Here is a 26867-nt window from a genome sequence, read left to right on the forward strand (position 1 = left end):
TGCCAAGTACCGTTTAATGATCTATAATGTATTTCCTTTCTATTTCACGTATCTTTTTAGTACGATAAGAAGAAATCATTCATTTTAGATAAAATTGTTTCAAATTGATCCCTAACAAAAATCATGGCGAATAACTGTGCAACGCAGCACAAATATCAAAGAATCTAAAATAATGTAAAATAAACGGCGACTAACGAAAAATAGGGTAAGATAGCATTCGAATCTATCCGCGTCTATAACAGCTTGTAGGGCGTCAGGAAACATCGGAACGAGTCAGGCCTTCCGCTGTTTTATCGTTGAAAAATTCAACACAAGATTTGTAATCACTAACCCAATAAATGCAGTAGATTTAACCCCATGCAGTAGGAGTTTAAAAATGAAATTGGCAAACCAGTCCTTTTGACTGGTCTGGTAGTTCTAGTGTTAAAATAATTAGCATTTTGACCGCGCAGACGATCTCCAATTTTGGTAAAAATCTTTGTATACAACTGATGCGACTATCAACAAAATTTCCTACATTTTATTTTTTAAATATTTTAACGTACGATTCGTAATCACCGACTCCAAAAACACCTCTACACAAATTTAAAGTCAAATCACGGATGTGATATTCTGAAAAGTTGTCCACCATTGTTGCAAAATGTTTTGTGCCCGCCATTTTTTTTTTTTAGCAAAATCAGATATAAAATTCGTAATCAACGATTGTAAAAATCTGACGACACAAATTTCGTTCAGATTGGATGAAATATCAGAAACTTATTCCGCCAATTTGTGACATAAAATTCAAAATCAGTAATCCTATAATTCACGGTACACAAATTTCTCTGTACATGGGATCAAATTTTCGAAAATTGATCTGCCATTTCGTTTTTAAAACACCCAACGCAAGAGTTGTAATCAGCATCTCCAACAATTTAAAAATACGTAACTTTGTCAAAATCGGACAAAAATGTCATTGAATTAAAAAAATCGAAATTAATCTCCTTCTCCTGCAGGTTCAATTAAATGTTAAAAATATAAAAATGAATGAAACAACTATTGCGTTTTTATTATACGAGTGAATAAAATGATGTGGCATGTATTATAAGTGCTTTACCGCTCGCTTGAGCGTCTCTGCAATCGAAACCAATTTGAATAATTCTGAAATGGTTTGATTTTTAATATACACAGGAAAAATCCACACCTTTGCATATTTCTCTATACTCTTTTTCTGTGTGTTTATTGCATTCCAGGGTTGCCACTGAGTCGCCAAGTCAACCACTAGTAAATTTTTCTTTGACTTTCTTCGAATTATGTCGCTTTTACTACAATTTTTGTCCCTTCGAGTTCAAAAAACTATATTAGTTTTCAAATTGGAAATCACAAAAACCTCTCCTCTTTCAAACTTATTGTCTTACGAGTCCATCTGATTTCAAATTTCTCACCAAAGTGCATTACTTCACAACTTTAAAGCCTAAGGAAGTTAGCATTTATCATTGAAATAAACCCATCTTCACCGATTTTTGGGATAGAGCTTCATTGCCTATCAAAAATAGAATCTGAGAATTTCCCGCGCCTTCACTTTCGTGTCAATCACACGTGGCGAAGAGCCAGGAAAAAAATAGTTTTTGCAATACCTGCTTGGAAAGTTCAGTTTTGGAAGCCTATGAAGCATGCGTGATGTGCCTCATTTCCAAACTGAACAGAAAAGCAACGTCAGTACATTGAAACGTATGCGGCTGTTTTCGAAACCTGGGCATGTGAGAACACCACGTTATCGTAAGTGTCTTTGCCTAGTTGAGTTGTAATTAGAGAAGGATAAATAAAATAAATAGGACTTCCTCTAGTGGGCTAAAAGTTGGACCAGTCTCGCCAACCCGAAGACACTCTGATCTCTCTAGAGACCGTCATAGACTTGGGAACGACCGGAGCTGCCTTGGACGTAGACAAGAATCTTCCACCGTTGCTCCTATAGATAGACAAGGGCAATTCAGCCGATACTTTCCTCTTAGAGACAAGGGTTTCAAATTATTGCTACCTAATCGAAGAGACGGGTAAAAGCCAGTGCTTCCTTTTAACTATGGACTCGCGAAATCCAGAGCCGCCTCCCTCGATAGACTTGGGCATAGAAGCCAAAGCTAATATTTCCTAAAATAACCAAATCGACAGATAAATTACGGACCAGGGCTGTAGCCATGGCCCGGTCAGGCTGCGTTTCACCAATCATAGTTCCCGGAAACAACTTTTCCAGTGTCGCCGAACGATCACAGATGAGTTCACGCTGTCTGTTAACTCTATCCGATATCGATTTGCCTGCAATGATAACGAACTAAAGAAGCAAATACATTGAAGTTTCTTACAATAACGATTCAATTAATCGAAGAATTGTGCTCCAGGCAAAATGATACTAAGAAAATCATGCAAAATCAAGGTAAATTAAATTAAAATAAAATACTACAGAATTCGTCGGTTCTGCTCCTACGATTTATAAGTGTTTAAAATTTTTCTGAACTGTCCATGCTAACCTTTTCTCATCTATCATTTAAAATCCCGTGATATCGCCGTGAACTTGGCTGTTAATTTGACTCTACGATGAATCTAAGCGCTATGATTAAAAATTCATATTGCAAAATTGACTCCTAGTTCGGAAACGATTTATAGACAAACGTAGTCTCGTCGGATGACATAGCTCGGCGCTCTGCCTGAGATCTGCTGACTGGTGCTTCTGGCGCATCACTATTTATACCGCCTGCGGCTCTTCCATTGCATTGCGCCGTCGCGATCAGACTAGCGATTCCGTACCCGTATCTCGGGAGCTGCTGCGTCCTGTCGGTGTCCTACAACTCCGCTTAGTGGCATCGACTAGCCTCGACTGTTTTCGGTGTTTGTCGTTTCTGCGCGGTATTCGTGTTCTATTCCACGAGCTTGCCTGCGTCCTGCAGTGTCCTTCGACCACGGTCTTACATGCAGGTCTGGCAACGAATTACGAAGCCAATTTTCTACAGAGCGGCGTGGTTCTCTTGCTGTCCGTGGTTTTTAGTGTTTGAAATAGCCATGTCGCGGCGCTGCTATCTAGGGATGTACGTGGGGTAGGGATGGTAGGGATGAAAAAGGGCCAATAATAATATTATTATTACGTTGGCGCTGCATTGCGCACGCGTTGATTATCCATCCCTCGAACACAACGCCGACCTGGCGGCCGCAAAGTGAGATATATATGTGATGTATGTATGACCAGAGATGAGTAGGGAAATCTCCAACGCTCGGCTTTTCGTGATACCAGCTAAGTTGGAGCGTCGACGTGACACCTAGGCGGCCACGCACCGAAAGTGGCCCATTTCCGACCCGACACCAGGCGGCCATGCACCGAAGGTGGCCCACAATCGTGTATATATGTATAGATACACTCGGTTTGCTCGAGAAAGTGGTTGCCAATCGCATCCTTGTCCCCGCTCGCACAGATGTTTCCAGGAATGCAAGAATTGGCATTTTTTTGTTTCAGTTATGAATGTCAGCGAATAAAAGTATCTCCAGATTTGATAAATTTTGGATTCAATGAGCGGACGCTGAACCAAAATAATTAACCATTCCCAGCCCAAATACTTTTTTTTTTTTTTTAATACATATTATTTTTTTATTGATACGAAAATATGTGACGCCTGGTGTTCTCGAATATTTGTACACGCAGTCTATGGAAAAATATACGAAGCCAGCTCGATAACATTTATGCAAAATGTGCAATGGGCAAGTGGTTGAGGGAAATTTTTTTTTCTCGAACTGAATCTTCCAGAGAACCATCAGCGAATTCCAAGCAAGCTCCATAAACATACCGAGCAAACGCGCGATCACGGACGTAGCTGTGGTGTGGCTGAGTGGATACCACATGAGGATGAATTTTCAATCACAGGTTTTTGCGCAAAGTTTTCCTGTAGTAGTAGTAGTAGTAATCTTTATTGTTCCCCTTGGGGTTACAAGGACTTCCCTTTTCCTCTTCCTTTACAATATTTTTTTTTACATGTTTTCTTAACCTATTCTTACCCTAATTCTTACTTCCTACCTTATCCTTACTTAATTTACTTAGTTTCTAATTGCCTGTGTCCTGTGCCATTGCCTTGCCATTCCCTTACTTTCCCTCTTATCCTTTTCTTACTTTTTATCCTTATCTTTACTTAACCTTATCCTATTTTACCTTATTCTATTCCCTAATTCGTCCTTATCCTAATCGACTTCCATTTCCCATTCATCTCTCACTCTTTCATTCTCTTGTACATCCCTGATCCTTTCCAATTCTCTCATCCAGACTTCTCCCACCCCCTCCTCACCTAACATCTCCCTCACCACCTCCTGCCAGCTTTCCTCCCTTCTATCCCAGCCTACGCACCTTTCCCATACGTGCTCCCATGTTTCCTCCTCCCCCCCGCACACCCTACACCTTCTCTTTTCCTCTTCTTCCCAGTACCTTGCCTCCTTCATCTCGCTTCCTAATCTAAATCTTGCCACCCTTATCCACCTGCTTTCTCCCCATCCCTTTCCCAGATATCCTGGTATCCCTTCTCCTTTCACTAGCCTGTACCATCTGTTGTACCTCGATTCCCTTATTTTCTCCCACCTCTCTTTTCTCTGTTCTTCCCTCTCTCTCTCCTCTATTTCCCTAAACTCCATCTCGCCCCTCTCCCTTCTCGCGACTACCTCTCTACTCTCTACTCCCCTTTCCGCAAAGAAACTTTCCCTTTCTCTTTCCCACCTCGATCCCTGCCTCCCAGCTTCTGCCTTGTCCCTTATCTCTTCCCAGCATCTCCTAGCTAACTCGCTACCCTCCCCTCGCTCCAGCTTCCTTTCAAAATTCCATGCCCTTCTCCCTGCCCTAATCCTTAGTTTCTCCCTCTGCAGTTCCTCCCTTACTAGATAACCCGGTGTTCTCCCATCCACTCCTAATGTCCATCTCAAAAATCTATCCTGTACCGCCTCGACCGCCCTCCACTCCCTCCACCCCCATATCTCCGATGCATACTCTATTACCGTCCATACTAGCCTGTCAAATAACCAAATCCTTTTTTCCCAATCCCTCCCAAATCTTCTTTTTCCTATTCCCCATACCTGCCTCATTACTACCCCTGCCTTCCGTACTCTCTCTTTCACCTGTGCTTCCTGTCCCCCATTGCACTTCACTCTATACCCTAAATAACTGAACTCTTTCACCTCCTCTATCCTTTTCCCTTTCCATCTCCAATCTATGTTTTTCCTTCTACCGCCTCCTTTCCTAAATCTCATAATCTTTGATTTCCCTACATTTACCGTCAGCCTTTTCCTATCCATATACCTTTCTAACTTCCTAATCATTACCTCCATTTCCTCTTCACTTTCCGCTAGTAACACTATGTCATCTGCATAGGCTAAAGTGCATACCCTGCCGCCGGCTAACTCCACCCCCCCAACCCTTCTCCCTCTCCCCATTTCCTCTTCTAAGTCCGCCAGCAGCAGGTTGAACACAAGCGGACTGAGCGGACATCCCTGCCTTACCCCCCTCGCTGTCCAAAACGCCTCTCCTAGCTTTCCCCCGCTCCTTACTCGGCTCTTTGTTTCCTTGTAAATTTCCTCTATCCTTACCCTTAGCCCTTCCCTCACCCCTCTCCTTTCCATAGTCTCCCACAGCACCTTCCTGTTCACTGAATCAAAAGCAGCTTTCAGGTCCACAAAAAACGCCACCATCTTTCCCTTATCCTTTCCCACCTGCCTATTGATTAAATAATTGAGTACGTATATATTGTCAATAGTGCCCATGCCTTTTCTGAAGCCCGTTTGGTTTTGTGGAATCAAGCCCTTTTCTTCTACCTCTCTTTCTAACCTATCCGCTAATGCCATCGCATACACCTTGTATAGAGTTGGCATCAAAGTCACCCCCCTATACTCTTCTACCCTTTTCCCCTCCCCCTTCTTAACTATCGGCGCTATCAATCCCTCCCTCCAATCCTCTGGCCAGCCCTCCCCCACCCAAACTCTGTTACATGTTTTCCATATCCACTGCTCCATTTCTTCCCCTCCATACCTCCATACCTCGCTAACTATTCCATCCCCCCCCGGTGCCTTTCCATCCCTCAGCTTTCCTATCACCTTTCTAATCTCTTCCCTCTGCAGCTCCCCTTCCCCGTCCCCCTTCCTATTTACCGACTCCCCGCCTTCTGTTACCTTGCTTTCTACCCCGCCTAATAATCCCATGAAATACTCCCTCCACTCCTGATCTCCTATTTCTTCATTCACCCTCTTCCACTTCTTTCTTTCCCTATTAACTATCTCCCATACCTTGCTTTCTGTCTTTGCTTCCGCTGCTTCTTTTATGAATCCCTCATTTTCTTTCTTTTTTCTCTCCTCGCATAGCCTATTATATTCCCTTCTTCCCTTTCTATACGCGTCCCCTTCTCCCTCCCCCTTTCTCCATTTCCTTAGACTCTGCCTAACTTCCGCTTTTTTTCGCCTACATTCCTCATCCCACCATCCCTTTTTCGCTTCCCTCCCCCTCCCTCCTACATCTAAGGCTCGTCTAAACTCCCTTATTCTTTTCTCTATCTCTTTCCCTACATCCACTTCTCCTATCCCCTCCCATTTGACTTCTGTTTTAAACCTCATCCTACCCTCCTCCGTCCAGTCTCCTCTACTAGTTCCCCCTACTCTTTTTCCCTTCCTTGTCCTAGCCACTGCCCCCCTCAACCACACTATTACCGGGTGATGATCCGAGTCAACCCTATCCCCAATCTCTATCCTTTTGACCCTATCCCTCACCTCGATGTCTCCTATAGCGTAGTCTATCACTGTCACCCCTGCCCCTCCTACATACGTAAATTCCCCCTCCTCATCCCCCTCTATGTTCCCGTTCATTATTGCCCATCCTACCTCCTCTAAAAATTGCACCAGCTGCCTACCTTCCGAGTTTATTTTCCTGTCCTTTGATTTCCTACTCCTACTCTCCTCCTCTCCTTCTCCCCAGCATCCTCCCCCCTCCTGCCCTGTCCTGGCATTAAAATCACCCCCCACTAACACTTTTACCCCTCCCTCTATCTCTTCTGCCCGCTCCTTCAATTCCCCTATCTTCTCTTTTAGGTCTCCATTTATGTATATTCCTACTACTACCCATTTTTCCCCCCCTACACTTATTTTCCTTGTTATCACGCCCTCTTTTACCTCTTCCCTCCCTCCCTCCCCACTTACTATCTCCCTTCTTACCCCTGACAGCATTCCGCCTATTGCTCTTCCCTTCCTATTTTTTCGTACCGCATACTGTACTTCCCATTTATACCCTACTGGCAACTTATTTCTAATCCTTTCCCACCCCTTCTTTTCTATCCATGTCTCCATTAGAAATATTACATCCCACTCCCCTAGCCCCCTCCAGAAATCTTCATCCTTTCTCGCGAGCCCCGCCACATTCCAAAAAGCTACTTTCCACCCCTCCCTTACTGTCTCGCCTACTCCCCTCTCTCTCCTCCTTATCTCCCTCCCCACCTGCCTCTGTCCCCCCCCACTACCCATTCCCCCGACTGCCTTTCACTACGTACCCTTCCCTGTGCTTCTGTACTTCCCTCTTGTCTCTCCTCGCTTGCTGACCTTTCCCTATCGCTTTCCCCTACTTTTCCCCTCCCCTCCCTTTGCCCCCCTTCCCTCGCTCTCCCTGTACCATCTCTAAGCACCTCTCCTATCTCATCCCACTTCCACATTTTCCCTTCTATCCAGATCCTTGCATACCCTATTCTCACTCTGTTTCCCCTTCTCTCCTCACTAGCTGCTATCTCCCTCAACTTCCATTTCATTTTTCTCTCTGCCCAGGTGAGATCCTCGTCTATTCTCTCCTCCCTCCCTTTGAGTAGGCTTTTTCTTCCCATTACCTGCTTCTTTTGCTCCCTATTTCCTAGTCTTGCTATCCATATCCCCTTTTCTCCCCCCTTTTTCGCGCCTACCTCCCACATATCCTTTACCTCGACCTCTACCCCTATCAGCTGCAAAATCTTTTTCAACTCTTCCTTTTCTCTTCCCTTCTCAAGTCTCGCTCCTCTCACTACTATATTTCCCCTTCTTTCTTCCCTTTCTTTCCTCTCTATGGCCCACTCCATCTCTTTTAATCTATCTATAGCTACCTGCGCCACTTCCGCATTCCCCTGTACCTGTCTTTCTCCCCCTCCTTCTGCACTCTTCTTTTCTAATTCTAACAGCCTCTCCTTTACCCTTTCCATCTCCCCCCCTCTCCGCTCTTCTACCTCTTCTAGTCTTTTACCTAGATCCCTTATCATTTCCTTCATCTCCCCCCTCTCTACTTCCCACTGCTCTTCCCTTCTAGTCATTTCGCCTTTAATCTTTTCCATTTCTTCCCTGATCCCCCTTCCCTGCCCTTTGACCTCCTCTAGACCTATCTTTAGCTCTTCCCTAATCAACCTTAGCATATCTTGTATACCCCCTCCCTCTGCCTTCCCTTCCTCCCCTGTCTTACCCTCCGGCGACCGGTGCACTTTCCTGCTTTTCCCAAATACTTTTTCTCTTTCCTGCAACCCGTCTACCTCCTCCTCCCCTTTTTCCCCTTCCTCCTCCCGCTTTCTCTTCCATAAGTCTAGTACCGTCGCCGATCCCAGGCTATGCCTCCTATCCCTCCCTAACGCTGCTACTGCCCCCGGCCTACCTTTCTTTTTCTCCTCCTCTTCGCTGTTCGCCCCTTCTTTTTGGCCACCCGCGTTACTCATACTCTTTCTCTCCTTCACCGCTTCCTACCTTATCTATCCGCCGCCTACCTGTCTACTCTATCCCCCTTCTTACTCCCTAGGTGTCACTGCCTCTTCCTATCTTATCCGAATCGTTGCCTTCCGCCAGCTCTTTCTGCCTAACCTCAAATCTCTCCCCCTTCTTTCTTTTTCACCCGCCCTTCCCTTCTATCCCTGCCTCCCTATTCCCTTCACCCGACCTCCCGTCTATGTCTTTCCCGCTCCTTCTCTGCCCTATTTCCTTTTCTCCTCACCTTTGCTATCCTGCTAAATTCTCGCCTTTTCTCTCGCACTCTTTCGCACACCTGTCACTCACCTTCAAACGGAAACGGAAGTCCCAAAGTTTTCCTGTATTTAAGTTAAATACTGCTGATAACTGCTGCTGCTGATAACTGCTCGGTATGTTTATGGAGCTTGCTTGGAATTCACTGATGCTTCTCTGGAAGATTCAGTTCGAGAAAAAAAAAATTTCCCTCAACCACTTGCCCATTGCACATTTTGCATAAATGTTATCGAGCTGGCTTCGTATATTTTTCCATAGACTGCGTGTACAAATATTCGAGAACACCAGGCGTCACATATATTCATATCAATAAAAAAATAATATACATTAAAAAAAAAAAGTATTTGGGCTGGGAATGGTTAATTATTTTGGTTCAGCGTCCGCTCATTGAATCCAAAATTTATCAAATCTGGAGATACTTTTATTCGCTGACATTCATAACTGAAACAAAAAAAATCCCAATTCTTGCATTCCTGGAAACATCTGTGCGAGCGGGGACAAGGATGCGATTGGCAACCACTTGCTCGAGCAACCGAGTATATCTATATATACACGATTGTGGGCCACCTTCGGTGCATGGCCGCCTGGTGTCACGTCGACGCTCCAACTCAGCTGGTATCACGAAAAGCCGAGCGTTGGAGATCTCCCCACTCATCTCTGGTATGACCGTGCCTTCGACTCCGTATTGGTGGCATCGGCTAATCTCGGTGCCCGTCGGCGTTCGTCGCATCTTTACCATGTAGCTGGCAGTTGTCGCTTATGTCTGTCACAAACAGCTGACCGTTACAATATGCGTGCAATTGTAATGCTTGATTTTCCGCACTGACGTTTTCTGCAGCGTATACTAGGGTGGTCCTTGTTTGGGTTATTGACAATTATTGTCTGGAGCACCCTTCAAACAATAGCTTTAAATAATTCAGAACCTACTCGCGAATCTTTCCAGATTTTCATATCAATTTCAACCCGTGCCTATAAGAGGGTGGATTTTCACACTTGAAAAACACATATTTCCGACACATTCTCAGCATATATCTTATTGTAAGAGTGAAAATGTCTGAAAAAATCTGTAGCTGCGAGGTTTTAGTGAGCATTAGTGCTACTATGTAAGAAAAAATTCACATCATCATACCATGCAATCTCGATGAATTGCACACCCTCGAAACCTGACTTTTTCCATTTAGAGAAAGTGCAATTTGTCGAAATTACCTAGTAAGATGACGTACATTTTTTCTCAGATAGTAGCACTAATGCCCACTAAAACTTCGCTGTTGCAGATTTTTTTGAACATTATTACTCTTGCAATAAGATATATGTTGAGAATGTGTCCGAAACACGTGTATTTTAAATGGGGAAATATACCCTCTTATAGATACGGCTTAGAGTTGAGACAATAATGTGAAAAAATTTGAGAATTGTTTTTAAATTATTTGAAGTTGATTTGGGGTGCGTGACAGAAAAACATCATCAACACCTTAAATAAGGACCCCCCTAATGAGTTAGAAGTTCGTGACTGTATTGGTTATTATACATGAATGCATCTTGTCATCACTGACTGTCAAAACCAACGAAAACTTTGATCATACAGACCCCCCTAATGTACACTTTCGAATAACTCAATAATTTGAGTTAACACGCACTGAGTCATTGAGCGTAACTGACTTAAGTCCAATTTTACAGGCTATGAGTGGCACCTTCGGTGTTTCTTAAATTGAACTTTCCTTCACAGGTATTGCAAAAAGTAGCGTGTGTCACATCTGTTAATGGGTGATATCTGACTCATGTAATTACAGGTCTCACGCTAGTGGTACCGTGGTGGGTGATACCACGACGCTCGAGTGGGGATTGCAGTCGCGCACTTCATAACAAATCAGCTTTAAGAGGGTGTCCTGGTCGATTGTGACATTGATGTACATATATCTCTAAATATCGAAGTTCGCGTATCTCAAACGCATAAAAGGGCTTGACAACTCGATTCTGTACACAATTCTCAATAAAAATAGTCAAATGCATTTGCATTTGTCGCAGAAATAAAGAAATGACATGAACTTCACGAGTTTACTATTGCGATTATCCTATTTTTTTCAATTGTAGGAAAAATGTTTAGTACGCATGCTTTTGGTTTGTTATGCCATGGAATATGCTTTATGAATTTTTATGAAAATCCACAAGCCATAGGCAGAATGCAGTAGCCATACAGCTAGATTGGCTTTTCCCAATTGTGCATGCGCTACGGCTTCTGCATTCGGGCTGTGACCACTGTAATTTTATGTATGTCAATAGCCTATAGATTGTGCAGTGTTACGGTACCGCTAAAGGACAGAGATAGTCCTGGAGCCGGGCATCTTTGTTGCATGATCAAAAGAGTGGGGGGCAACTGCTTGATGAGGTAAACAATAAGACAAGCGGGGAGGTATACTTGTATAAGCTACGTGTTTCCCCCTCCAAGGTAGCGACTAGAGTAAGAAGGCTCTTTTTCTCTTATCACAGCTTCAGTTCGGGGCACAGACCGCGCAGTCTATGGTAAATTCCCTACTAGAAAGACTATAACAAGGAGCATGAACTACGATTCGAAACGCGGTCCAAGAACCGTCGCTGTTAATTGGTCTAGTGAGACACGAAAACCGCAGTTGCGGACTTACATGGGTCATGTCAACTTCACGTTCGCAATGCAAATGAGCCCAGGGGCAAGCGAGATTCAGTGCATTGTACCAACGCACGAAAGTGCTCTCGGCGCACCTTCCCAGCTCCATTTCACTCCTTCGCCGACAACCCGAAGCTGTTAACACGTCATTGCGTGTTATGTACTGTGACAAGCACTCAGGAAGACTGCAGACTTTATGGCTCACTAGCGCCAACTAAGGGTGGCAATTCGTGGACCCCACTTGACTATACGCTCGGCATAGCAGTTCGTGCTCCTTGTTATAGTTTGCATGGTCCACGGTCTTATCATAGAATTATAAAGAGAGACTGAGCGCTCTTATGAGCCGCTTAAAGCAAACATTTAAAGGACAGAAATATGCCGGGAGTACTCCTTTCTCTCTTTGTCGATATTTGTGGCGGGGATCGAGGCGGTAGAGGAGAATGAGGCGAAATTATGCGCCTATATCTATAGCTGTTCCACTTCCACTGCTCCGTTGTCTCCCACCATGACACCGATTGAAAAGAGAGAGCAGTCCTCCCGGTATACCTCTGTCCTTTATATGTAATTGTCAGTGTCTCTTATAGAAGCGCTCAGTCTATCTTTATAAGTCTATGGGTCTTATATACAGGTAGAAAAGAAAACGCGAGAAGACATAACTCTGTACCACCGTCTTACATACAGGTCTGGAAACTCTGGTGGTGGGGGTGTGTCCTCTTATTGAAGCACCGGCCGTTTCGCCTAGTGACCATGAGTGTCGCTGCGATAGAGGTATTAAGGCTGTGCGAGAGAGATGGAAACAGGTTGTTGACCGTCCGAGCTGTTTCCGTCTCTCTCACACAGCCTGAATCCCTCTATCGCAGCGACACTCGTGGTCACTAGGTGAAACGATCGGTGCTTCAATAAGAGGACACCCACACCACTGAAATTTTGACCGAGTTTCCAGGACTGTGTGTAAGATCGTGCTTTGTACTCTTTCTCAATGAGGATGAGATAGCGAACTAGCCACCATAAGGCGCCAATGTTAAGCTCCGTACAGAGTTTTGCAGCGCCTCTGTTGAGTCAGGGCGGAACTGAGGACCTCCCACCACTGCGATATGCGCGGATTTTGAATCTCATGTTAATGAAAGCAAACATGACCGCTTAATTTAAAACTCATCATATTATGCGGACATACCTTGACGTTCGAGAATTGTTAAAAGTCGTATATTAGTTACACCATTATAGTCTATATTAGTTAAAGCAATATACGAATTTGAACAATTCTCCAACGTTAAGGTACCTCCGCATACTATGATGAATTTCAAATTAAGCAGTCATGCCTCGAGGTTAAGAAAAGTTAGATGCTGCAATAGAGGTATTAATTTATTGTAGTAGGGTAATATTCATTGGCATGAAATAAAAAGATAACCACTTTTGCCATGTGACAAAAGTATCTATACATTTATTTTTATTTTTTTCCTTTTTTGTAGCATACAACAAAGATTTATTAGTAAAATATCACAATAATCTTATTTTTCGGGTAAATAATACTTAATATTATTAATTAAATGTTTTAAGCCACACAGTCTTTGTCATTTTTCATATTTTTTTTGTCTTTTTGTACTTCGCTTCGTATACTGTATATTATAATGCTAAATACTTGATCTGATTGAATAGATATTTTTAACTAAACGAGAATAGATGTCTGTATGTACAAATTGTAGCCTTCAATGGCTCTAAAAATTCACGATTGTTTTAGAAGTTATTAATACTGCTGTTTTACAATCTTACCGAAACTACTGCCACATACCAAATTCTGAAGAACTACTTCATTTTCCTGTGGCAAATCTGTAAATTTATAAAAGGTTAACACCTGGAATTCATTTAAAGAAATGCGATACGTATAATGGTAAAATTATGGTTAAATTACTGTCAACAGTCGGTCCTGAAGTTTTGTCTTCGATGCTGGACGACTTCGAAGCCGATCCGTTTTTTAGGCCGTACAATGATGGCACAGCATCGCGGGTCAAAAGAGGACGAGGTTTCAGTTTCCAAATTTTGTTTGGCGGAAAATGTTTGCTGCAGATACGAAAATCTTTCCGGTTGATGGTTTTCTCTCGTCCTGAAAATCTTATCTATTCCGCGGCACTGAAAAAATAGATGTCTTCATAGCTAGCACAAAATTCCAGTAATTCGAATACGCTACGTTACTATTCAAATGCGCGAATGAGAGAATATACACACTGCTCTTCGTTCTTCGGCAGCGTGAAGAAATGAAAGTGTTTCTCCAAACGATTTCGGCAATTCACCACGTCACACTTACGCGGCATTATTAATCGCTAATGTTGTATTTTTTATACACGACTATGTTGAACTCCTACTTGCGTTGAACAATACTGGGCACACCGTGGGAACGCCGTCACGAAAGAGGTTAATAGCAAGTTAATAGGTTCTGACGCTGCTTGGCTGAATGCAACGTGATATTGGTTATTTGTCGATTCTCAAATATATAAAGTAGTTCCTCCCTGGCTAAACAGATAGCGCTGCTAAAAATCTGTACGGTTGGCTGGTTCTCTATCCCATCCTCCTTGCTCTTTTCGATAGCAGAGGTTTGTAGTATCAACAGCACCACTCGCAGCGCCAATATCATCTGTTGCACTGAAAATTTGAACGCGCTACACGTGCGTCACACTTTTAATATTACTTCCTGGAAAATGAGTACACATTGTTTTATACCCGGGTGTCGGACAGGATACGTTAACGAGCATTTAGAAAACAAAATTCACGGCAAAAAACAAGTTAGTGTATTTAGACTCTGTACGGTACGTAATGTAACCAAACCAACGTGTCAACTAACCTCAACAATGTTTAGCACGAGAACTCTTAACTGTACAACTAGCTCACAAAATTTTTTGAAATCAGAGAACGCCTTGTTTTACCATTTATCTAATAGGAGGAGCGCTTACTCCAATGGCAAAAGGCTGTACGTCGTTCACGTAAATTATTGAGCAAGTCAGATACAATAAAAAATTTACGCGCGCGTAGCGCATTTAAATTTTCAATGCAAGAAATTAAACCAGCGCTGCACGCGGCGCTATTGGAACGACAAACTCCCAATCAGAATGTAACCCACTTTTGTAACACTGAGATATGTCTCCGCTTTTTTTCCTTCCGGTATACAGGTCTGGAAGCTCCGGTGGTGGATGATGTTCCACTTATTGTCCATAAATTGTATACATATATTACATATCGCGAACCATATGGCCAATATATATATATATATATATATATAATATTAGAAATATATATATATATCAGTGTAATGTACACGAGCTTACGTTTATGTTTGATTTTTCGAAGGTAGCCAACTTGACAATACACGGTAGAAAATTGGTTCCATTAGTCTTAGAACTATAAATAAACACATTACCTTGCAATTTGCTGTACTAAGTACTGTTGACTATGACAAGTCATTTGTTTATTATATATTCAACATTTTTACTATTTGAATATCGCACGTCGCCGCCATTAACTGACGAAGAATGAGAAACCAATCAAACCAAAGCGTTGATTGGCAAGGCTTTGTTTTGTAGGGAGTCTAGTATGGGGTATTTCACTCTACCTGCGCATCGTGAAATCTTTCAGTGTTCGAGGTCGACAAAAAAAAATTTCTGGCAGACATACTCTAAATCTGGGGCTGATTGAGCAATTCCGACACCGGATTCGGATTCAATATGTCCAAAAATGGATAAGTATGGTGTTCTAGTCTGCCCGACAAGCCACTTTTATGTGTACTTGTAATATGAGTATGAAATCGTCATGCAAAGATAAAAATTACCTGGCCATTATTAAACCGTATAAAAAGAGTAAATTTGCTTTTCTTCTGTTACAGACAGCATTCTTGACGGTTGCAGTTTTACCCTTTCGACTAGTGGCCATTACGGCACTCGTCATATTGGCCTGGCTTCTCGCTTGCTTGGGACTCCATGGACTTACCGAGGATGATCTCCGTCGAGCACCACTAACCGGATGGAGGCGGTGAGAATAATTAAGACAACATATTCCCTCATAAATGTATAATAGAAAATCACCCCTTCACACTCAGGCATACAACATATTCCATGAAAATACTTATTAAACCTTGCCAGGCTTCGAAAGAAATCACACGTGCATGACCGTACACTCATTATGGCTATCTATCATCTCCGTGCAGATGTAGTAACACGCGCTGCTTGTTCTTCGAGGCTACCTTCTACGAAGATTGCATTGTGCATGTGCGAATTGCCAATATTTTCAGTACTCGAATGAAGGGAAGACCTTCAATTATACTTCTGGGCAAGTTTTTGAGATTGCAATAGACGTACAGTTCAGAAAAAACAAATTATTAGAATTGAAAAATAAAGCTTTCCAAAGACGAAACCGATATTGACTGATTGTGAGTTGAAATTTGTTGATCCTCAAATTTTTTCCAAAATCATCAGAGTAAACGTATCGTATTTTACACTCTTTTCACCAACCAAGTAATGAAATCGTTTCAAATTTTGAGAAATGATGAAATTTGCAATTTGTGCTTATTCGGTCTTTACAGAACGTTTGGAAAATTTTAGGAAACACTATAAATTTACTCCCAGCCAGTTTTCACTCACATTGAGGCTGTGGCATTTTACTGCATTGCCGAATGTAGTAGATGTCTAAATTTTTTATCATTTTAGGGAGAGGTCCAATATTTCGAATGACCAAATACCCAAAATGTGATCTTCTAAAAAGCGAAACTGAAACTTCAAAACCCTGGAACAGCAAGAAGTGAAATTGGCCGATTCCCTAAAAGTAGAGTGCAATATCCCAGTTCCTCAACATTATCAATGGCAAAAAATTCCAACAGCCGAATACTTCAATTTTCAAAATTTAGAACGTACAGATTTCTAAACGGTCGTAGCTGTGAATAGCAGAACTCTAATGCAGTAAAGTTCCAAAAAGTTTTTGTATTAAATCACTTTCCGGAACTCTGACATTCGGAATACTTTCGCCATTTTGTAATTTCGGATCTTAGTACATCGGAATTATGATGTTTCGGAATTGGGTATATTTTGCTTTGAAATTTTTGGGTATTTGATCGTTTGGAGTTCTAATCTTTCGGAATTTCGGACACCACCCTAATTTTCTGCACTTTTGTCGTAGTCAAAAAAGCACGATTATGAATCCTGTCATTTCCCAAGAAAAGTGAATAAAATATGGTCCTCTCAATTTGTCGAGTATAGTTGAGGGTCGGTTATCCCCTTAGCTGGGACATAAATCGTAAACCGTAAATTTAAATGAAGTAATTGAAGTTCTTAATGACTTTACAAATATCATTTCATAATTCTTCCATTTTTTTATGCCAATATCATATTGCTTACGATTGGCCAATTTTATTGGATTCAGGGTAATTCTATTTAGGAATAGATTTTCAAATTCGCAAATCGTACGTAAAATTTATCATCAATTTTCAATAATGTCAACAAGTCTTTCTTCAAATAAACATAACCTTATCAATGGCAGCTTATCATTATTTTGCACTACGTATGTATGTGTGATTAACCAACGAGTCAAGAAAAAATTCAACTGTGATGTTTTGAAAAATCATTCAGCAACAAAATCAACCGATATTTATTAAAATCAAATAAACAGAACATTTTTGATATTAACACATATGATACAACAATATGATCTCATTAGTTATCAATAATCGGGTCTTTGTACAGTTATAATTATTCCAATCTCGTTTCAATCAGATTGTAAGCCTGATGCATCCCTGAGGAAGCTTAGTTCCGTATTGTTTGCTCCGTATCCGTATATTTTGGGTTTCTTGAAAGTGCCATACAAAATACTTTCTTGTTTGTTCATCAATGAATGATAAAACTACAAGATGAAGTTTGCATGAAGATAGATTGTTTACATAAATAACTTTTGTGGAACATTTTTATCTTGTGGTATGGTACGACTTTACAGAATATTCACATCTGGACATTTCAACATCTTTATCATAGAAAAAATACTTTTGGTCTTGCATGTCTTTTTGGTAAAATCACTGGCCTGATAATTTTTTTTTGTCGTATTTTGATTCGTCATAGAATCTAGAATGTATAAATCGCGTTGAAGGAAAAATTTAAAAACTCGCGTTCAATTTTCGGAACCAGTACTCGGCGGGTAAGTGGGAGCCTGCGAGGGCCAAGGATCCTAAGAAGCCGTGTTACACTACACAATATAATATATTTTGCCAACATAAGCTTCCAAGGGTGGATCTCTAAATAAAATCGTCTGTTGAGAATTTCAGTTGTATATTTTTTTCTCTTTATCAAATCGACAATCTGATCTTTAATTTTACAGACATGAGAACGTAGCCTTCAAAATTTTTTATCTTGAGCTTAAAATTTTCTTTACTGTCGTAATTGATTTTATCGCTGAAATATCCGAGAACATGGCATTTTGAAATCACGGTATGAAATCAGTTTACAATCAATTTTTGTCGTGACTGGTGTCAGGCTTATCTGAAGAAAAAGTCAGGGACTTGACGTTTCCACGGACCAATTTTCAAAATACAAAGGGCAATTGTGTCTTTGATTTACCTAATCGCAAATCCATAAATTTTAAAATAGCGTAGTAACTTTTTACTAATATAATTTTAAATTTCAATGAACCACTTTCTTGTAGTAGGTATTCGAGTATTTTGACCTGATTCAAAAAAATGCCCCGATGATTTTCACTGATGAATGCCTATGATAATATTTATTAGTCGAATGACGTGGATGACATGCATCTTCGAAGAAGTTTGGCAAAGAAAACAAAAGTGGTTCTATATTATCTATGCTTATACAAGTGTTTAACATGTGGCCAGCGCGTGATGTTTTTCCGCCTTCTCATCTCTCCAACGCATCAACAATTGCATTTCTTCATCTATGGACTTGGGAAATTTTCAAACTATACTTTCCACTACGTAAATACCTATTTTTATGTCGCTTGTATTTACAGCCGCTTGCCTATTGAATTTTGCTTTTCTGACTGTATATTTATGTATATTATATGTACAGGTAAACGTATAAGATGAGATTTTGTAGTATCGATAGATCGATGAAAAAAGTAATACCCGTATAACATACTATCGTAGTAAATAAAAAAGAAACATTGCTGTTTCGCTTTTCGTGCAAAAATTTGTTAATATCAATTATGTTTGATAATTGATTTTATATTTCCAATAAGACTAAAGAGTTTATTCAATTCGTATAGTTATAGATGTGATACATAAGCTGTGATTTCTATACCCATTTAGTGAGGGGTACAATATTTTTTTACTCCAAATGGAATCGCAACACCTTTCTGAACTTCACTCTTAATATCTCAGAGAAAATTTTCATAAACTCCATAACTTGGTATAAAATCATTTATAATAGACAATTTAGCTTTAAAAACTGGCCTTTCGTGATTCGAATCACGTTTCTCTGTTATAGCTATTCGGTAATGTCAGTTTTTCATTAATTATGAAATAATTTTGTCGTACCTCATATCAATATCGTTGACGACGTTCATGTCAATGACGACTTTATCGTCGTCAAGATCCTTTCTAAATTGAACGTAACGCACATTTAAGGAACATTTTGTGTTGCAAAAAATTCCACCTATGAAAATGAATCTACAAAGTAATTTGTCCATCGCACCTGAATTAGCAATGTCTGCAAGAATTATGAGCATGCGAATATTATGCATGACGTAAATGATACAGAAGTAGACCGTCGATGCAGCTCGAATAACATAACACTATTTCCGAACATGCTAATGATCAGGATATTGCATAAGACTTCTTAACACAATTAGTAAGTGTCAGTTTGTACCAGCCGCATTCCTGCATTATTCTATACAAAGAAGTACAGAAGCGAATAGAATAACCAAGCGGATACGTGAGAGATACGAGTAGCTACAATTCTATTCGTAACAAGGCCTTTTTACTTACTTTATTTTCTTTCAACATGTATCGCACAGACCTAATCGCTTGAAGTTCCAAATTAGCCACATACGTAACTGCATAGTAACACGTCAAGACCTTTTTTATATATTTATTTTCTTTCAGTATACATCGCGCAGACTTAATCGCTTGACGCCTCAAATTAACTATAGCCATGAATGTTAATAGGTATACTTACACGTCGGTGGACGTTTTCTCAAATGTTCAAGTTTGGACCAATTTTCGTAACACGCTTTTTTTTACTAACCGTAGTATACCCTATAATTCCGCATGGAGTCTGTATCATAAACAATAATAATTTCCAATATTGTAACTGTATGTTTCCAATAATTGCAGGCGTGAGAATTGTCTGAAAAACCAAATCCTTAGTATCTTGTAGTAGATACACTTACGATACACTGAGATAATCAGGTATTCAGGTAATGAAAATCAGTTATGCAGCGAACTTCAAGGTCATGTAGTACTCCTACCCTTACCGACCGAGCAACCTCACCCATTTTCTCCCTATATTAAATGAACAAACGAACGGTACGGGTTAGAATTTCGACGGTGCATCGCTCTTTTGTAGCGGAATTCAAGAAAGCTACTCATATTCCGAAAATTGTGTGTAATTAAAAAAAAAACGTTGTAAAATAAAAGATGCTCTCACGATCAGCTGGGCGCACGGCCAACCAAGGAACTCTTGTTTATTTAATATAGAAAGAAGGCGGTTGAGTCTGCTCAGTCAGTAAGGGTAGGAGTATTGCATGACCTTAGCAGCGGCTACGTGAAAACTGAAATAATGCAAATATGGTTAATTCACGTGGCGGCCGAATCGAATATGTTTTCGTAGACATGTCAGAGCAAAAATTGCGAAACAATCGTAGAGATTTAACTGCTGCGCTATTTGCACTGATATACAAATATTTATAGAGGCTAAACGGGTGGTCTACAAAGTCGGATAGTACTGTACTGAATGAACTAGGACAGCAAAACTTCTGAATTATTAAGCCGTGAATTGACATATTTCATACTCTAACCTTGTACAACTCAAGTATCATACAATCAGGCTTACGCAAGGCTTCTTGACGACGATGTTCTTGGCCACGCACTTTAGTTACTGAACAAAATACTCCTACCAAGGACAATATTTGTTTAGAAGAACCGAATAGCTAGCTTTAGTGGAATTATTCACTAGATAATCGAAGAACCCCCTTCCCCCGCACACTCAGCTCTGGTAGAAAATTCTAGATTCTTTATGACGAATTTTTTGGGGAGATATACCCATTCGCAGCGTCGAAATCGATGGCCCTAATAAAACTCACTTAACTTTAGATAGTCTGATTATAAAAGACCTAGCTCTGGCGTGACGCTTATAATCTAAGTAACTCCACGAACCCCGATGATAAAACAGTTACCTCCTGTGTACAAGCATAGAAGATGATTGTTTTATCATCGGGGTTTGTTGGGTTACTTAGCTTATAATCGTCACACCAAAGTTAAGTTTTTTATGATCAATCTCTCTGAATTTGAGTGAATTTTATTAGGGGCCATTGAAATATCACTGTTGTATCGATGATTAAAATGATGACCCAGGTCCATCCCATAACATTTTCATTTTATGCATATTCTGTTGGAAAAAATATCGTAATATAAACTATATATGTATACACGTAACGGTAGATTTTATTGAATATATTAGGTTCTAAGTAGTGAACATTCAAATTATAATGCAAAGATGTGAATCGAGGAGTAGCTACCTCAGTCAATCGAGTCGCATCCGGTCAAGATGGCAACTTGATAATTCGTAAGAAAAATTAACAAACTTTGAATTTTAATTAAACACACCATGCCCACAATTATGAATAATTACACAGAGGGATTAAATCCGTGTAGTTGTGCAGTCTTAATTACAAAAATATGTCGATGAGTCGATTTATATATCATGGTTGCAGTAAGTTGAACCTCGGTTACCCAAATCAATTCGGATTGGGTCTAATTCGAATGAGCAAAGTTCGAATAAGGAATCAGTTATGTCGGGTAAACCATGCCATTTGATAAGAATTATTACAAATATAGTTTATATACTTTCCTATCATTTTTACACATCGTCTTTATCAGACGGTAGTTATTCTTACTCGTCTGACCTGTAAATGTTCCGCAAAATATCGTTAATTTCATTTTGACTATGCAATAGCTCACTTTTTTTACCATTGATTTCTCTGTAGATCACGCGAAAATATTTTCAATATGAAGTTTGTATTTTTCAATGGAGTGTGAATTTATTATATCCAACTCCGTATCGATTCGACACAATACGCATGTTTGTGTTTTTATTATGTTTATATTTTATATACAGAAGCTCCAGAGAATAGTAATTTTGGAAGAATTGCGCAAAATTTATTAATGGGAAAATGGGTTTTGCCAACTATAATTATATTATCAGTTCACCGTGAATAAACGATATATATTTGCAATTAAAAAACTTGAAACTGCAACAAATACTATTCCGATCCCTCTGCGCAGTTGTTAATTATTCGGCTTTTTAGGAGGATATTGATTCAGTAAAATTTAACTTAATAGAACTAAGTTATACGGCTTTCAAACCTCTGGTTCGTAATTTCTGTGTTCTGATACCTTTTCTTTGTAACTAGAATAGACTTCAACACAGGTGTACAATAATTTCAACCTTAGAAAGATTGAATACCTTAAAAAAATAAATGAATACAAATATATTTTGTTCCTAACGACGATTCATTTTTCAAGCTTCTTTGCTCTTTCAATAATATCGGTTTACGGATGATTAATCTATACGTGATTGAAACAAATCAAATGATGTTTCAGTTTAATTATTATAACACATTAAAGATTGTATAATGTGACAGTGTTAAATCATACACTAAAATAAAAAGTTTTTGTATGATAATATACATTATTCTATTATAACATACATACGCTGTTAAAAATATTTGTTGGAAATCTACTAAAATTGTAATGGAAAAGTAAATTTACTTTATTTTGTTTAAGTATTCTTTGTAAACTGTAGAATTTATTGTAAGATTACCGTAAATTTACTAAGTATTGGTGCCGTAATTTCAATAAATCAGGGTATTATTTTGACAATATTATGGATTGTAAATTTAATAGATGAAGAAAATAATAGATGTAAAACGGCTGTATAATTAATATAAGAATTCTCTGTGAGCACAAACAGTATGTCAACAACTTGTCAGTAGCTACGATCGATTGAAAAGCATTTCAGATGAATTAGAAAACCTAGCGTATTATTTTCTCCTATCCGGGGCTCGGATCCCGTTCGCCCCCAATATTCGGATTACTAGTCAGACATCCTACAGGTACGCCGAACTACTTTGTGGGAAAACCATGACTTTGTTTGATTGATAATACAATGTACAATCCTCACGAGTACGACAGATAACACAGTCACTGAAACTCAGCAATAAGATCATAGTTTCAGAATTCGTACTCACAATGCAATTTTTAATAAATTTACATGAGAGTTTAACATCCAAATTTAGTAAATTGTTAGATAGTCAGTAAATTTACCGTGTAATTATCTGAAATTAAGAATTCTAATATTTATTCCAAAATTAACATGGTAATTCTGTGGGCTTTGCTGAAATCTGATATTGTTAAGTATTTTGTATAAAATTTATACATGTACAACTTGAGTAGAGTCACAAGAAAATTTCAGATTTTTCAAAAACTGTTGAGAAGCTTTTTAAATACAGTACGTATGACATACTCTTTAGTAAGACTAAAATTCTTCGGGGTGATTTTAGAGCTGAGGTTGGGGAAATTCGAAATCTGACTACGGAATCCTATTAACGCTCACGCAGACGTAAACGGACACTCGCAAAAAAAAAGTATCTATTCATGTCAAAAAATGCTGATAATGCTGTACTCGGGGTAAAATTGTCCACTCTTTTCGAATTTGACATTAGTTTTGAGCTACAACCCCCCTGGGGGGGGGGGGGGGGGGTGAAAACAGGGGTTGAAGGGGTGAAAATCGCGAAAATAAAAAGTCAGCGAACAAAAGCATTCAAAAGGGCCAGAATTGCTGTCAAAAATGGGTAGTCATACCCTACAGAGGGTAAATGTTATGTTTTCAGCACTCCTGGCGAGTTCTGAACCCCTCCCCTCCGGTGGTGGAAATGGGGCAGTCTGGGGGTGAAAATTGGACGATCACATAGGAAGGGTTCTAGACGGTGCAAAATAGCATTCGGGGGTTTACGAGGTCGCTGATTCCGTTTCCGGGGTCAGTTTTCACTCATGCACCCCCCTGGGGGTGAAAATGGGGGCAGCTGGTGGAAATTAACCAATTATGAAGGATGGGGTTTTGGTTGTGGAAAATGGTATCCGGGGGTTATTAGGGTCGCTGATTCCATTCTTGAGGTCAGTTTCCACTTGTGCACCCATCTGTGTGAATGAGCATGATTCTCGTCCCTAGCCTCCCGAATTTTCACCGTCAGATGTGTGCACAAGTGGAAACTGTTCTCAAGAATGGAATCAGCGACCCCAAAACCCCCTGGATACCATTTTCCACAACCAAAACCCCATTCTTTATTATTGGTCAATTTCACCCCCAGCTTCCCCCATTTTCCCCCCGAGGGGGTGCATGAGTGAAAATTGAACCCGGGAACGGAATCAGCGACCCCGAAAACCCCCGAGTACTATTTTACACCGTCTGGAACCCTTCCTATGTGATCGTCCAATTTTCATTTATTTTCGCGAATTTCACCCCTTCAACCCCTGTTTTCACCCCCCCCCCAGGGGGATTGTAGCTCAAAACTAATGTCCAATTCGGAAAGAGCGGACAATCTTACCCCGAGTACAGCATTTTCAGCCTATTTTGACGTGAATAGATACTTTTTTTTTGCGAGTGTCCGTTTACGTCCGCGTGAGCGTTAATGGGTTACCGCATGCGATATTTGCGAGCCTAGTTATGAGATATTCAAAATCGCAGAGTGAAATGAATGTAGATGCAGATTAATTCTCTCTGCTACAATATATTTTCAATTTTAACAGACTGTAATCGAATTTTTTTGTACATTTATCACGTGAATTCAGCTGAATGTTTAGTAAATTCCAAATACCGTTATAGGAAATGCATAGTAAATTTACAAATGTAATACATTTACTACATAATTTAGTAAATTAAAAATACGGTTTTGCGCTACTCCGACCAAATTAAGCAAAATTACAAAATTTTATTGCAAATTTAATGAGAATGCTTAGTAATGCACTTGAATGTACGAAATTTTTAACTTAGCTACACTTTTGTGTAATAAATTTCCAAACTTCTTAACAGCGTACGTACACGTATAATAGAATAATTTATACTGCAATACAAAAACATTTTATTTTATATCATTTACATATATATACATATATATATACATATATAAAATGGAGGCTGGAACATACTGGTATAAAAAACAGAGACCTACGCGTGACGGTATGCTGGGTGTTGCGGGCGTCGTTCGTCTGTGGAGGGTTTCACCATCTGAAGGTCAAAGGTCACAGAGCTCCTGCCAAGGACGCACCTGTCCTGGCACTCGCTCCTCACTCAAGCTTCTTCGACGCTCTGACTGTCGTCCATCTAGGAGGTCCCAGTGTCGTCGCCAAAGCAGAAACTAGCCGCCTTCCATTTTTCGGAAGTACGTTTCCTCTTTATTTCTCACCGCACTTTCTTATGTATTATATTTCTATACCTATATCCATATAAGATAGGTATTCATTCTATCTACGTACATGGGACAGTCTCAAAAATACAGTCACTGATCCGAGCAGTGCGTTTTCAATTATATATCTTCGCCTAAACACAAAGACGCGTACACATGTTTTCAGTTTTTCTTTCTGGACTTGATTCTTGTATTTCTTTGAAAATCTTCGAACTTGAAACGGTGGTCTTCTCTTGATTTTTGGCATTAGTTTTTATCTCAATATGTCTATGTCGGATAGCGATAATATTGAGTAATTTTCAAGAACAGATTTTTATTGGATTCGCATTCATTGTCTGTGTGATCATGTTCTTTGTGTCATATTCACAAATCACTGGTTAATAGTATTTCATAACACAATGGACTAGAAAATTCAGTTTTGGAGTGAAAATAACAATTAGGTTGCATATAAATATCAAAATTCAATACCTGTTATAACGTATTTATATAATGCTTGATAGCATACATCAGTGTTCAAATACCACATTATGTAACAAGGGAATAAAGTCGACTTTTATTCCTGTGTCACATAGAGGACTTTGTTTCCGACTCAACTCTGACCGCAAAATTTATTCGAAAATTGGGACTTTTAAATTGGGCTCATATTTTCCGCTGGTTAAGGATGCGTTTTAAAAAAGTTAACCTCATGGTTGAATCGGGAATAAAATGAATTATTGTGGCCTATTAATAACTACTATGTAGGCTCGTCGAATTTCATTAACATCAACATCAGTCAATTGAACAGAACAAAAGTACGTTTTACTTTTTGAAATCGGTGAGAATCATCGTATTAGCTACCTACAAAAATTTCAACGCAAAAAAAAAGAAAAACGTCCAACGGATCTAGCGAGATAACGGAGAACAATCGAGTATACTTTAGAGCCGTGGCAGTGATATACAAATTAAAGTGGGCGAAATCTTGACATTCTGCAGTCAAAATCCTATAATTACAAGAGAACCACCCAGTTTGAAACACTATCAGCTTAACGGCTGTCAGGGGGGTTATAGAGAGGTAACTCTCATATCACTGCATGTGACCGAACTCTACTAAGAATACGGAGAACTCTGACCAGGAGAGAGGGGGATGAGCCACAGATTCTTCAGAATTCCACGTTGCTCGCAATACAACGTGACACTTCAAAGTGAAGTACCACAAAATGAAAAGTTCTACGGTCTTTGGAATTTTTATAGAGGGACGCCTTGGAGCTAGAAGATAGATGCGAAATCAGAAAGGCTAGTTTCTCGACATTTGATTATAGTAGTGTTATGTACTAGTAAGCTAGTATGAACATGTTAGCTATGGTCAGTCAAGCCATTCTTAGAAAAGGTCTAATAGGTGCGCTTTCAAACGAGTCGTTAATACTGGGGTGGTAAAATGAGTTTGCAGGGGCGGAAATTTTATATGCGGGTGACAGTAGGATGGTCCTCAAAAAGGTCATTTTTGAATTTCGACCGACTCATCCCTAGATCGGCTCCACATGATGAGTGAATAGTTCCCCCATTTTTTCTGATTTTGATCTCAACT

At 39.9% G+C, this 26867-nt stretch overlaps 1 protein-coding gene and 1 long non-coding RNA gene across 4 annotated transcripts in view; one reads left to right on the plus strand and one right to left on the minus strand.

Annotated features, from left to right (window-relative positions):
• The window catches only part of LOC124176296 (lysophosphatidylcholine acyltransferase), a 118771-nt gene that overhangs the window by 38560 nt on the left and 53344 nt on the right, over positions 1-26867 (plus strand). For 2 of the 3 annotated variants that reach the window (XM_046557394.1, XM_046557395.1), the window contains exon 2: positions 15516-15661. In XM_046557394.1, coding sequence (XP_046413350.1) covers positions 15516-15661 — 146 coding nt within the window. Of the gene's footprint in view, positions 1-15515; positions 15662-25061; positions 25280-26867 lie in introns of all 3 variants that reach the window. The other variant, XM_046557393.1, reaches the window with a different exon arrangement.
• LOC124176301 lies at positions 13210-19177 on the minus strand. Its single transcript, XR_006869346.1, has 4 exons — positions 19158-19177; positions 13868-14330; positions 13554-13771; positions 13210-13471 (listed from the first exon to the last, which is right to left on the minus strand). It is a non-coding gene; the product is annotated as an uncharacterized LOC124176301 (long non-coding RNA).

This window comes from Neodiprion fabricii, chromosome 2, assembly GCF_021155785.1.
Source record: "Neodiprion fabricii isolate iyNeoFabr1 chromosome 2, iyNeoFabr1.1, whole genome shotgun sequence".
NCBI classification, from domain to species: Eukaryota; Metazoa; Arthropoda; class Insecta; order Hymenoptera; family Diprionidae; genus Neodiprion; species Neodiprion fabricii.